This window comes from Cyprinus carpio, chromosome A17 (genome assembly GCF_018340385.1).
Source record: "Cyprinus carpio isolate SPL01 chromosome A17, ASM1834038v1, whole genome shotgun sequence".
NCBI lineage: Eukaryota > Metazoa > Chordata > Actinopteri > Cypriniformes > Cyprinidae > Cyprinus > Cyprinus carpio.
Window position 1 is genome coordinate 1359589 of NC_056588.1, and position 12584 is coordinate 1372172.

The 12584-nt window shown below is 43.0% G+C and overlaps 2 protein-coding genes and 1 pseudogene across 2 annotated transcripts; 1 reads left to right on the forward strand and 2 right to left on the reverse strand.

The window, feature by feature from the left end:
- Positions 1–1392: 1392 nt before the first annotated feature.
- On the reverse strand, positions 1393–4249 carry LOC109063495 (annotated as a pseudogene).
- A 2502-nt stretch (positions 4250–6751) lies between these two features.
- On the reverse strand, positions 6752–9595 carry LOC109058300 (zona pellucida sperm-binding protein 3-like). The gene is made up of 8 exons (XM_042773472.1): positions 9029–9595; positions 8674–8792; positions 8486–8589; positions 8240–8417; positions 7256–7373; positions 7094–7176; positions 6945–7033; positions 6752–6872 (listed from the first exon to the last, which is right to left on the reverse strand). The coding sequence occupies exons 1-8, from the start codon at positions 9557–9559 to the stop codon at positions 6793–6795; spliced, it is 1302 nt and encodes a 433-aa protein (XP_042629406.1). The 5' UTR covers positions 9560–9595; the 3' UTR covers positions 6752–6792.
- Positions 9596–11013: 1418 nt separating this feature from the next.
- LOC122148099 (protein ANTAGONIST OF LIKE HETEROCHROMATIN PROTEIN 1-like) lies at positions 11014–12242 on the forward strand. Its single transcript, XM_042773368.1, has 3 exons — positions 11014–11469; positions 11576–11903; positions 11953–12242. Exons 1-3 carry the CDS (start codon positions 11257–11259, stop codon positions 12240–12242), a joined length of 831 nt encoding a protein of 276 aa, XP_042629302.1. The 5' UTR covers positions 11014–11256.
- Positions 12243–12584: the final 342 nt, after the last annotated feature.

Here is a 12584-nt window from a genome sequence, read left to right on the forward strand (position 1 = left end):
TTAGCAGTCATGCCATAGAAGTACTTTTGGTTCCTCAAAGAAGCTCAGTTTTTAAAAAGAAACCAAAAAGTTCTGTGGATGTTAAACATACAAGTAACAATTGACGCCTATGAAGAACCTTTGTTTTTGTTGGTTAATCCAGTAGGACTCAACAGTTCTTACCATCAGCACAATATTGCAGTCCTGTAGTTCATATTCAAAGATGAGCACCCCAGAGGCAGAGTCCTCACTGACAACAGGACAGCCTCCCATAGACAAACCAGATGGCTAGATCAGTTGACCATTGCTAAACAAATCCTTTACCTCTACAAAAACCCGGTTCTCACTGCTTTTAACTGCATTTCGCTGCCTTGTACCTTACATGTGCAGTGACAATAAAGTTGAATATGATTTGATCTTATGGAACTATGGGAAACCTCCAGTCCAAAGGCTTGACTGGACCCTGCATCAGCTGCTTCTGTTGAGAACCTAGAGGTTCTTGAGCAAATTTTCTGGAGTCAAAACTCTGAAAATGAGAAGTTTTTTTTGGAAAGGATTCAAAATACCAAGAAGAAAGAACAGGCCCTCTGGAAGATGGAGCTGATTGCAGCTTCATGGTGCTTGGACTTTGACTGTCTCAGTTTCCCATATATTCTTCAGGTATGATCCCACAGTCAGAACAACCTTGCAAGAAGCCCACTTTCTAACAAACATTGGCACAATGCTCCAATGCTTTTGGACCTTTTCCTACCACATTTTTTCCTTGTCAACTTTCCATGAATATATTTTGATACAGCAGTGACCTTCTGTGGTTTACCCTCCTTGTGGAGGGTGTTGATCACCTTCTGGACAAGCAAGTCCCATTATTGTGGTTGCATGTTCTAAACTAGCCCAGGAGATTCCCAGTGTTTACTCCGATTAATCAAGCTCAAAATGGAATACTCCAATTTTGATACTCAATTTTTAAATTGTCCAAATCTGCAAGTCATAACCATCAGAATTAAAAATAAACCTTTTGAATTATTTCAGTGTGCAGAACAAATCTAGACTTTAAGTTTGGTTTTTTTTTTTAAATTACCAAAAATTTCCATGATATTCTAATTTGAGATGCACCTGTAGTTCACAACATAAGATGCATACAAAAAAATCTGCAGTGCTTCAGGGAACTGGGTGTTCAAATCTTGGGTGGAGACTCTGATTAGCAGAACAATTTATAGCATCATGGGCAACAGAGTCTGCTTAATACTTTAAACTGAGCTTAAACCAAGTTCACAGTAGGTCACGTTAAAGGACTAGTTAACTTCCCTACTGAGAAGGAGGCTTTTCCTTCTAGAAAGAGGGACCGTATGACTACCAGTTTCCCCACAGCTACAGCACAAATCAACTGGTTAAACTAGAGAAAAGCAGAAACAATAGGGTCTTGCATTTATTGAAAGCCAGCAATAGGTTCTCATTTACTGAAGTCCAGCTAAAGTCTTCTGTCGCTCTTTAACCATTACAGGACCGAGTGAGGCATTGCCTTCCCACTGAACACCTAGAAAAAGCAAATACCCAAGTTAAGTAGAGCACATGAAGTGTCAAAAGCAACCTTAAAGTAGCTACCTACCCCCAACAGGAGCAGCATTTCCAACATCAGGACCACATGTTGAGTCACAGCAACCACAAACCTGGTGGTTCCCATCAGCAGCAAGCCACCTGCAACAAGAAAAATCAGACACAGCACCTTCACCGTGTTCTTAAGCAGCATGAACATACCCGTTGGAGAAGGAACAGGATTTGCGGAAAGCATCACTGGGTGTAGAAGCAAGAGTGGCCTTCACAGTACATGTTATGTAGATCTGCAAGAGACACCACAGGTGAGAGGTCACAAAACCAAAGCAGATGGGAAGAGAAGTCAGATTCATTCAACGTAGCACGTACAGAAGGACTGTCTCCTCCCTGAAACCTGAAGGTCTCCAGCTGGAACCGGATCTTGTCTTCCTGGGTTCGAGGCATGAAGCGGGAGCTTGAAGCTGTAGCCTTGGCATCCACAAGGCACCTGATAGAGTGGTGACAAAGAACTGCATGTCCTCTCTATAGCATGAAGTCAGCTGGTATTGGATCTATTCTCTGGCACAACGTGGTTAAAGAGCAGCTCAAGAACACCAACTTCAGGCATCAAGTGCCATGACCCATGCTGCGTCCCAATGTGGCTACTTGCAGTAGTACGCTTTGAGACAAGCTACCACACCATTGTCTCCTTATGCAACAGCAGTCTGTTAGCTACATGTACCTGGTCACTAAACTGGCCTGTCACCATAGTTAACATCCTCCACATTTAAAAACGTAACTTCCTACCATACTGGAGAGAAAAGTACCACGTTGTTCTGCCAGACACGGTCTTTCCCATGATGAACTCTGCTAACTTTTGCATGCATTTAAAAAAAAGTTAATGCCCAAACAGGTTTATAAAGTTTAAAATTGCATTTTTTTTTTTAACCGGTTTAAGTGTTGATTAGCAAGTCAAAGCCCTTTATCGAAGTGTCAACCAGTTGCCTACATGCACCACATTTGTGGTTTTAACACCATAGTACACGTTTGTAGATCTAAACCAATTCCTACCCAGAGCACAAAGGATTGTGGGCAACATTAGCTATTAGACTGCGCATAGGTCCACACTTCAAATCTGAAATGGAACATCCAGGGACTTTTAGCATACACTTTTCAACATGCTATGCTTCCAGACAAATTTTAATCTCACATACCATTTAGGATGATAGTATGAACACTGGGATAGTTAGTCAGTGACAACAAAAAGCACTTACCAAAAGGAACTAAACCTATATTCACTTGACTCACCCCAATTCTCAGTGACCAAGTGCTCACTGAACAAACTTAATCAGATCTAGAGAATCAAGTAACATGACTTTACCCATGATTCTCAATGAAGGAATATCTCAGAACAGAATTCACATCAGGTACTAGGGTGGCCACACAGCTATCCACAAACACACGCAGTGGGATGTGGTTGTACACCTTCACGGATGCCTCAATATTAATAATGTCACCCAAGTAGTACACGTTTGACGGCCTCTGATAGGACCAGTCATCTGCAAGAGGAAAGAACAGTTTAGGCACAGCCACATTCACAAGGCTTAAGATCTAAAGCTGCACAAACCCATCATGAGGTTCAGAGAGAACTGCAAGATGTCCTCGCCAACCTCCGTTGAGGCATAAGGGACCCAAATTGGATTCAAGGCATTACTGCTCACATTAAATAACCTGCAGTTCAAGGAGATACCAAAAACAACCTTCCAGTTGCAACACCACAAGAAACACTGCTGAAAGTCACATCTAGTCACTTACCTTTGATAATGGCATTGAAACACCAACAAGTGCACCCTCAGCACGAGTAATCGGAGTGCCAGCAAATGCCACAGGAGTGTAGGTAAGAGCAAAGGTGTAGACAAGCTCATTCTCAGTCATCTGAGAGAGATGGAAGTTGTTAAAGTCAGTTCTCATCAACTACGCTTAAGATATTCAAAATGGTGTTTTAGCACCAGCCATGCCATAGAAGTACTTTTGGTTCCCTGAAGAAGCTTTCAGTTAGCAGTTTTTAGAAGAAACAAATGGTTCTGTGGACGTTAAACAATCAAGTAACATTTGGTGCCTATGAAGAACCTTTGTTTTTATTGGTTAATCCAGTAAGACTCAACAGTTCTTACCATCAGCACACTATTGCAGTCCTGTAGTTCATATTCAAAGATCAGCACCCCAGAGGCAGAGTCCTCACGGACAACAGGACAGCCTCCCATAGACAAACCAGATGGCTGGATCAGCTGACCATTGCTAAACAAATCCTTCTTAACCTCCACATGAACCCGGTTCTCACTGCACTGAACAGCTACACTACTGGGAGTCACAGGTTGCCTCAACTGGAAGTTCACCGCCAACTCCCTTGGCACCTCCGGAACGATGGGAAACCTCCAGTCCAAAGGCTTGACTGGACCCTGCAATAGCTGCTTCTCTTGAGAACCAAGAGGCTCTTGCGCAAATTTTCTGGAGTCAAAACTCTGAACCTGAGAAACCTTTTGGAAAGGATTCAAGAACCCTTGAGAAGAAAGAACAGGACCTCTGGAAGCTGATTGTGGCTTCATGATGCTTGGACTTTGACTGTGTCTCAAACTTCCCCATGCATTCTTCAGGTCAAAAGCCACAATCACAACCAACACTAACACACCTTGCAAGAAACCCATTCTAACAGACTTTGGCACAATGCTCCAATACCCATCATTGTTGGCTTTGCTACTTAGTAGAGCTTTGAATTAAGGTGGCTCCTCCCCTTTCAGCTTAATTGATTAACTTTAATTCTCCTCTGGGCTTGTAGAGTTTACTCATCACCAATTGAGAACAGTCAAGAACATCACTAACCAATAGAAAGCTTCATGTGGATCTGAGATTTTAATCTTCATTTGCTCACTATTTTATTAAGAAACGTTTAACAGTTTTCCATTATAGATAGTTAATGGCATCTAAAAAGCATTCATAAAAAATGATTAATAATCACAAATAATCATTAATAATTTTTAGTTTAGTTTTTAATGTAGTCACTATGGTTTAATGGTAACATCATACATACCTAAATAAAATTTGATGCAGCAGTGATTCACTCAAATAAGACTGAGTATGAGTAGAAAGGAAAATATTAGTAAATTGGCAAAATGGGAGGGGCTAAGCAGCTCAGAAGTCACCTGTAATTGTTCAGGTACGATAAATGGGCCTAAACATTATCATCCTTTTTTACTCTTCATTGTGAATTTTTCCTTCAGTGCATGTCAATCCCAAACAGCTGGTGGTTCCATTGCTGAGCAAGTGATGGATTTGTGATGTGTGATGGACTGTCAAGGTATATTGGGAAAAACACATTTAAAATGATAAATTCTATTTGTTGATGAGAGGTGAAATTATTCATTTGAATGTAGCAAACATCTAGAAAGCAATTACATGTGCGTCTCAAAAGATTAAAATATCATGGAAAAGTTCAATTACATGTGCGTCTCAAAAGATTCTCGGGAAAGAAATTCTCATTAAATATCATGGAAAAGTTCTCAACAAAGCAAACTTTCTTATATTCTAGATTCATCGCACACAAACTGAAAGATTTCAAGAGTTTTTCATTTTAATTCTGATGGTTATGACTTACAGCTTAGGAAAAATAAAAATAAAAATCAGTATTACAAAAAATGTGAATATTTTCTCAAAGATCAATCAAAAACAGATTTACAAATAGAAATGTTCAAGATCTCCAAAGCAGGTTTAATTATGCACCCAATACTTGGTTGGGGCTCCTTTTGCACAAATTACTGCTTTAATGTGGCGTGGCATGAAGGCGATCAGCCTGTGGCACTGCTGAGGTGTAACCTGTATTGTTTGTCAGATGTTACTTATCTTCCTCTTCACAATACCCCATAGATTCTCTGTGAGGTTCAGGTCAGGTGACTTGGCTGGCCAATCAAGCACAATAATATCATGGTCAGAAAACCACTTGGAAGTGGTTTTGGCACTGTGGCCAGGTGCTTACGTCCTGCTGCAAAATGAAATCAGCATCTACATAAAGCCTGTCAGCAGATGGAAGCATAAAGTGCTCCAAAATCTCCTGGTAGATGGCTGCATGACTTTGGACTTGATAAATAACAATGGTCCAACACCAGCCAACATCACGAATCATCACTCACTTCAGAAACTTCACACTGGACTTTGGATTCTGTGCCTTTCTAGTCTTCCTCCAGACCTTGATTTCCAAATGAAAGAATAAATTCACTTTCATCCGAAAAGAGGACTTTGGATCACTGAGCAACAGTCCAGTTCTTTCTCCTTACCCCAGGTGAAATGCTAATGACATTTTTTCTGGTTCAAGAGTGGCTTGATTCTAGGAATGTGACAGCTGGAGCCCTTTTCCCGAAGACGTCTGAGCACGGTGACTCTTGATGTGCCGACTCTGGTTTCAGTCCACTCCTTGTGAAGCTCCCCCCAAGTTCTTGAATCTGCTTTTCCTGACAATCCTCCCAAGGCTGTGGTCATCCCTGCTGCTTGTGGACATTTTCCTACCACACTTTTTCCTTCAACTTTCCATGAATATATTTTGATACAGCACTCTGAACAGCCAGCCCTTTCAGCAATGACCTTCCGTGGCTTACCCTCCTTGTGGAGGGTGTTGATCGCCTTCTGGACAAGCGAGTCCCATTATTGTGGTTGCATGTTCTAAACCAGCCCAGGAGATACCCAGTGTTTACTCCAATTAATCAAGCTCAAAATAGAATATTCCAATTTTGATTCTGAATTTTTACATTTTCCAAAGCTGTAAGTCATAACCATAAGAATTAAAAATAAACCTCTTGAAGTATTTCAGTGCGCAGAACAAATCTAGACTTTAAGTTTCGTTTTTTTTTTTAAATTACCAAAAATTTCCATGATATTCTAATTTGAGATGCACCTGTAGTTCACAACATAAGATGCATACAAAATATCTGCAGTGCTTCAGGGAAGTGGGTGTTCAAATCTTGAGGCGGAGACTCTGATTGGCAGAACAATTTATAGCATCATGGGCAACAGAGTCCACTTAATTCTTTAAACTGAGCTTCAACCAAGTTCACAGTAGGTCACTTTAAAGGACTAGTTAACTTCCCTACTGAGAAGGAGGCTTTTCCTTCTAGAAAGAGGGACCGTATGACTACCAGTTTCCCCACAGCTACAGGACAAATAAACTGGTTAAACTAGAGAAAAGCAGAATCAATAGGGTCTTGCATTTATTGAAAGCCAGCAATAGGTTCTCATTTACTGAAGTCCAGCTAAAGTCTTCTGTGGCTCTTTAACCACTACAGGACCGAGTGAGGCATTGCCTTCCCACTGAACACCTAGAAAAAGCAAATACCCAAGTTAAGTAGAGCACATGAAGTGTCAAAAGCAACCTTAAAGTAGCTACCTACCCCCAATAGGAGCAGCATTTCCAACACCAGGACCACATGTTGAGTCACAGCAACCACAAGCCTGGTGGTTCCCATCAGCAGCAAGCCACCTGCAACAAGAAAAATCAGACACAGCACCTTCACTGTGTTCTTAAGCAGCATGAACATACCCGTTGGAGAAGGAACAGGATTTGCGGAAAGCATCACTGGGTGCAGAAGCAAGAGTGGCCTTCACAGTACATGTTATGTAGATCTGCAAGAGACACAGGTGAGAGGTCACAAAACCAAAGCAGATGGGAAGAGAAGTCAGATTCATTCAACGTAGCACGTACAGAAGGACTGTCTCCTCCCTGAAACCTGAAGGTCTCCAGCTGGAACCGGATCTTGTCTTCCTGGGTTCGAGGCATGAAGCGGGAGCTGGAAGCTGTAGCCTTGGCATCCACAAAGCACCTGATAGAGTGGTGACAAAGAACTCAGTCGTCTCTACAGCATCAAGTCACCAGATCTTACCCCAATTCTCTGGCACAACGTGGTTAAAGAGCAGCTCAAGAACACCAACTTCACGCATCAAGTGCCATGACCCGTGCTGCGTCCCAATGTGGCTACTTGCAGTACTACGCTTTGAGACAAGCTACCACACCATTGTCTCTTTATGCAACAGCAGTCTGTTAGCTACATGTACCTGGTCACTAAACTGGCCTGTCACCATAGTTAACATCCTCCACATTTAAAAACGTAACTTCCTACCATACTGGAGAGAAAAGTACCACGTTGTTCTGCCAGACACGGTCTTCCCATGATGAACTCTGCTAACTTTTGCATGCATTTAAAAGTTAATGCCCAAACAGGTTTATAAAGTTTAAATTGCGTTTTTTTTTTTTAACCGGTTTAAGTGTTGATTAGCAACTCAAAGCCCTTTATCGAAGTGTCAACCAGTTGCCTACATGCACCACATTTGTGGTTTTAACACCATAGTACACGTTTGTAGATCTAAACCAATTCCTACCCAGAGCACAAAGGATTGTGGGCAACATTAGCTATTAGACTGCGCATAGGTCCACACTTCAAATCTCAAATGGAACATCCAGGGACTTTTAGCATACACTTTTCAACATGCTATGCTTCCAGACAAATTTTAATCTCACATACCATTTAGGATGATAGTATGAACACTGGGATAGTTAGTCAGTGACAACAAAAAGCACTTACCAAAAGGAACTAAACCTATATTCACTTGACTCACCCCAATTCTCAGTGACCAAGTGCTCACTGAACAAACTTAATCAGATCTAGAGAATCAAGTAACATGACTTTACCCATGATTCTCAATGAAGGAATATCTCGGAACAGAATTCACATCAGGTACTTGGGTGGCCACACAGCTATCCACAAACACACGCAGTGGGACGTGGTTGTACACCTTCACGGATGCCTCAATATTAATAATGTCACCCAAGTAGTACACGTTTGAAGGCCTCTGATAGGACCAGTCATCTGCAAGAGGAAAGAACAGTTTAGGCACAGCCACATTCACAAGGCTTAAGATCTAAAGCTGCACAAACCCATCATGAGGTTCAGAGAGAACTGCAAGATGTCCTCGCCAACCTCCGTTGAGGCATAAGGGACCCAAGTTGGATTCAAGGCATTACTGCTCACATTAAATAACCTGCAGTTCAAGGAGATACCAAAAACAACCTTCCAGTTGCAACACCACAAGAAACACTGCTGAAAGTCACATCTAGTCACTTACCTTTGATAATGGCATTGAACACCAACAAGTGCACCCTCAGCACGAGTAATCGGAGTGCCAGCAAATGCCACAGGAGTGTAGGTAAGAGCAAAGGTGTAGACAAGCTCATTCTCAGTCATCTGAGAGAGATGGAAGTTGTTAAAGTCAGTTCTCATCAACTACGCTTAAGATATTCAAAATGGTGTTTTAGCAGCCATGCCATAGAAGTACTTTTGGTTCCCTGAAGAAGCTTTCAGTTAGCAGTTTTTAGAAGAAACAAATGGTTCTGTGGACGTTAAACAATCAAGTAACATTTGGTGCCTATGAAGAACCTTTGTTTTTATTGGTTAATCCAGTAAGACTCAACAGTTCTTACCATCAGCACACTATTGCAGTCCTGTAGTTCATATTCAAAGATGAGCACCCCAGAGGCAGAGTCCTCACGGACAACAGGACAGCCTCCCATAGACAAACCAGATGGCTGGATCAGCTGACCATTGCTAAACAAATCTTTCTTCACCTCCACATGAACCCGGTTCTCACTGCACTGAACAGCCACACTACTGGGAGTCACAGGTTGCCTCAACTGGAAGTTCACCGCCAACTCCCTTGGCACCTCTGGAACAATGGGAAACCTCCAGTCCAGAGGCTTGACTGAACCCTGCAACAGTTGCTTTTCTTGAGAACCAAGAGGCTCTTGTGCAAATTTTCTGGAGTCAAAACTCTGAAACTGAGAAGCCTTTTGGAAAGGATTCAAGAACCCTTGAGATGAAAGAACAGGACCTCTGGAAGCTGATTGTGGTTTCATGATGCTTGGACTTTGACTGTGTCTCAAACTTCCCCATGCATTCTTCAGGTCAAAAGCCACAATCACAACCAACACTAACACACCTTGCAAGAAACCCATTCTGACAAACTTTGGTACAAGACTCCAATACACACGAGTGTTGGCTTTGCTATTTAGTAGAGCTTTGAATTAAGGTGGCTCCTCCCCTTTCAGCTTAATTGATTAACTTTAATTCTCCTCTGGGCTTGTAGAGTTTACTCATCACCAATTGAGAACAGTCAAGAACATCACTAACCAATAGAAAGCTTCATGTGGATCTGAGATTTTAATCTTCATTTGCTCACTATTTTATTAAGAAACGTTTAACAGTTTTCCATTATAGGAAAAAGGCACCAGGCCCAGATTGTGTTCCATCAGTCTGTCTGAAATCCTGTGCTGACCAGCTGGCCCCCATCTTCATACAGATCTTCCACAGATCACTGGAGCTGTGTGAAGTTACTTCATGCTTCAAACCCTCCACCATCATCCCCATCCCCAAAAAATCCAAAATTACAGGACTAAATGACTACAGGTCTCTGGCTCTAACATCTGTGGTCATGAAGTCATTTGAAAAATCCTCTTCAGTTTGCCTACAGAGCAAACAGGTCTGTGGACGATGCAGTAAACATTGGACTGCATAATGTTCTGCAACATCTATACAGACCAGGGACTTATGTGAGGATCCTGTTTGTGGACTTCAGCTCGGCCTTTAACACGATCATCCCAAACCTCCTCCTGCCCAAACTAACTCAGCTCTCTGTGCCCACCTCCGTCTGTCAGTGGATCAACAGCTTCCTGACAGACAGGCAGCAGCTAGTGAGGCTGGGAAAATACACATACAGCACCCGTATAATTAGAACTGGAGCTCCTCAGGGCTGCGTTATCTCCCCACTGCCCTTCTCCCTGTACACCAATGAATGACTGCACCTCTAAAGACCCCTCTGTCAAGCTCCTGAAATTTGCAGATGACACCACACTCATTGGCCTCATTCAGGACGGTGACGAGTCTGCTTACAGACAGGAGGTTAAAGAGCTGTCTGTCTGGTGCAGTCTCAACAACCTGGAGCTCAACACTCTCAAAACAGTGGCGATGATAGTGGACTTCAGGAGAAACCCCCCGCTCTCCCCCCACTCACCATCATGAACAGCACTGTGACTGCAGTGGAGTCACTCAGGTTCCTGGGCAACACAATTTCTCAGGACCTGAAGTGGGACACTCACATTGACTTAATTGTGAAAAAGGCCCAGCAGAGGTTGTACTTCCTTTGCCAGCTGAGGAAATTCAACCTGCCACAGTAGCTGCTGAAACAGTTCTACTCCGCCATCATTGAATCTGTCCTCTGCACTTCAGTAACTGTCTGGTTCAGCTCAGCTACTAAATCTGACCTCAGAAAACTACAGAGGGTAGTCCGGACTGCTGAGCTAATCACTGGTACAACCCTCCCGTCTATTCAAGAACTGTACTTATCCAGAGTGATCAAAGGGCTGGCAAAATCAGTCTGGACCCCTCACATCCAGCACATTTCCTCTTTTGGCGCTTTTCCACTGCATGGTACGGCTCGGTTCGGCTCGTTACGGTTCAACTCGGCGCGGAACAGTTCGGCTCGCTTCGCTTTTCCACTGCTTGGTACGACTCGACTTGGTACGGCACGGTTTGGTTCGCTTTAGCTCGGTTGCATTTCCACTGCAGTTAGTACCGCATCAAAGTAGGTGGGACTGATCGTTAATAGTTGCCGCCTCTACTGTCATGACATCATCCTAAATGCGCCATATTTCAAATGCGCAACACAGAAACAATGGAGCCTATCGAGGGGATGGTGTTCTTGATTCTCGGCATGTGGATGTTTTTAACTTCAAGACGGAGAAATGTGTTTAAAATGAGGCTGATGGCAGCAAAACAAATTACTGCAAAAAAAAACAAACGAGTCTGGGAACTCTTACAACGAAGCGAAGATGACGACATCACTCGATTTGCCCGACGGCGCACGAGGGTAAGCTAATCTTGGTTTAGGGTCTCAATCGCTATATTGTCACAAAGCATATGATGGATTTAGCTGACAATTGTAGGTATTAAAATGTGTACTCTCTGTATTTCAGATGTATCATATTTTGCAAAGTCGCCGTCACAGACCATCTGTTTGGACATTAAACAGAGCTTCTGAGTGGTGGGGTGTGATTGTTCCTGGGTTTACAAACACGCAGTGGTTGGAGAACTTTAGAATGTCGGAAGAAACGTTTATTTACTTGTGCAACAAACTGCGTCCTGCGATGGAGAGACGGGACGCAAACTTCCGCGTGTGTGTACCTCTAAAGAAGAGAGTAGCCATTGCACTGTGGAAGCTTGCTACCGGCTCTGAGTACAGAAGTGTTGGACATCTTTTTGGAGCAAGCATTTCAACTGTGTGTCGGTGTGTTCAGGAGTTCTGTGCTTAAGGGGTGTGGTTGTTGATGTGTTGGAAATTTTTTTTTTCCAGATCAGGAGAGGTTTAAAGAAATGGCTGCCTACATTGAGAACAGATGGGGACTTCCACAGTGTATTGGTGCTATTGATGGATCACACATACCCATAATAGCACCACAAGACTATCACTGTGACTATTTCAACCGTAAAGGCTGGCACTCCATCATACTTCAAGGTGTTGTGGATGGAAAGGGACTTTTCTGGAATGTGTTCACAGGACTGCCTGGAAGCCTGCATGATGCTCGGGTTTTGAGACTGTCCACACTGGGAGGTGGCAAGCCGTGGAAACCACATACCAGCTAGCACCAAAAACATTGCTGGGGTGAATGTTGGCTACTACATCCTTGGAGACTCTGCCTATCCCTTGCAGAACTGGCTATTAAAACCATTCATTGACACTGGACGGCTAACAGCGGAACAGCGGTTCTACAACATGAAAATCTCCAGAGCACGTGTAGTGGTTGGAAAATGCTTTTGGTAGATTAAAAGGAAGATGGCGTTGCCTTATGAAAATAAATGACTGTGCGGTCGACCTTGTGAAATCTATGGTGCTGACATGCTGTGCTCTACATAACCTTTGTGAGAGTCATGGAGAGGCCTATGAGAGTGCATGGGATCCACCTTCAGCAGCAGAGCCTGTGCTGG

Excerpts from the sequence above, each read along its gene's own strand:
- LOC109058300 (XM_042773472.1), bottom strand. The coding sequence starts at position 9,559 with ATGGGTTTCTTGCAAGGTGTGTTAGTGTTGGTTGTGATTGTGGCTTTT. Across the intron at positions 8,418-8,485 it reads CTCTCTGAACCTCATGATGG|ATGACTGGTCCTATCAGAGG; the intron begins GTTTGTGCAGCT and ends TTCCTCTTGCAG. Across the intron at positions 7,177-7,255 it reads AGGGAGGAGACAGTCCTTCT|ATCTACATAACATGTACTGT; the intron begins GTACGTGCTACG and ends TGTCTCTTGCAG.
- LOC122148099 (XM_042773368.1), top strand. The coding sequence starts at position 11,257 with ATGCGCAACACAGAAACAATGGAGCCTATCGAGGGGATGGTGTTCTTG. Across the intron at positions 11,470-11,575 it reads TTGCCCGACGGCGCACGAGG|ATGTATCATATTTTGCAAAG; the intron begins GTAAGCTAATCT and ends TCTGTATTTCAG. Across the intron at positions 11,904-11,952 it reads TCGGTGTGTTCAGGAGTTCT|ATCAGGAGAGGTTTAAAGAA; the intron begins GTGCTTAAGGGG and ends TTTTTTTTCCAG.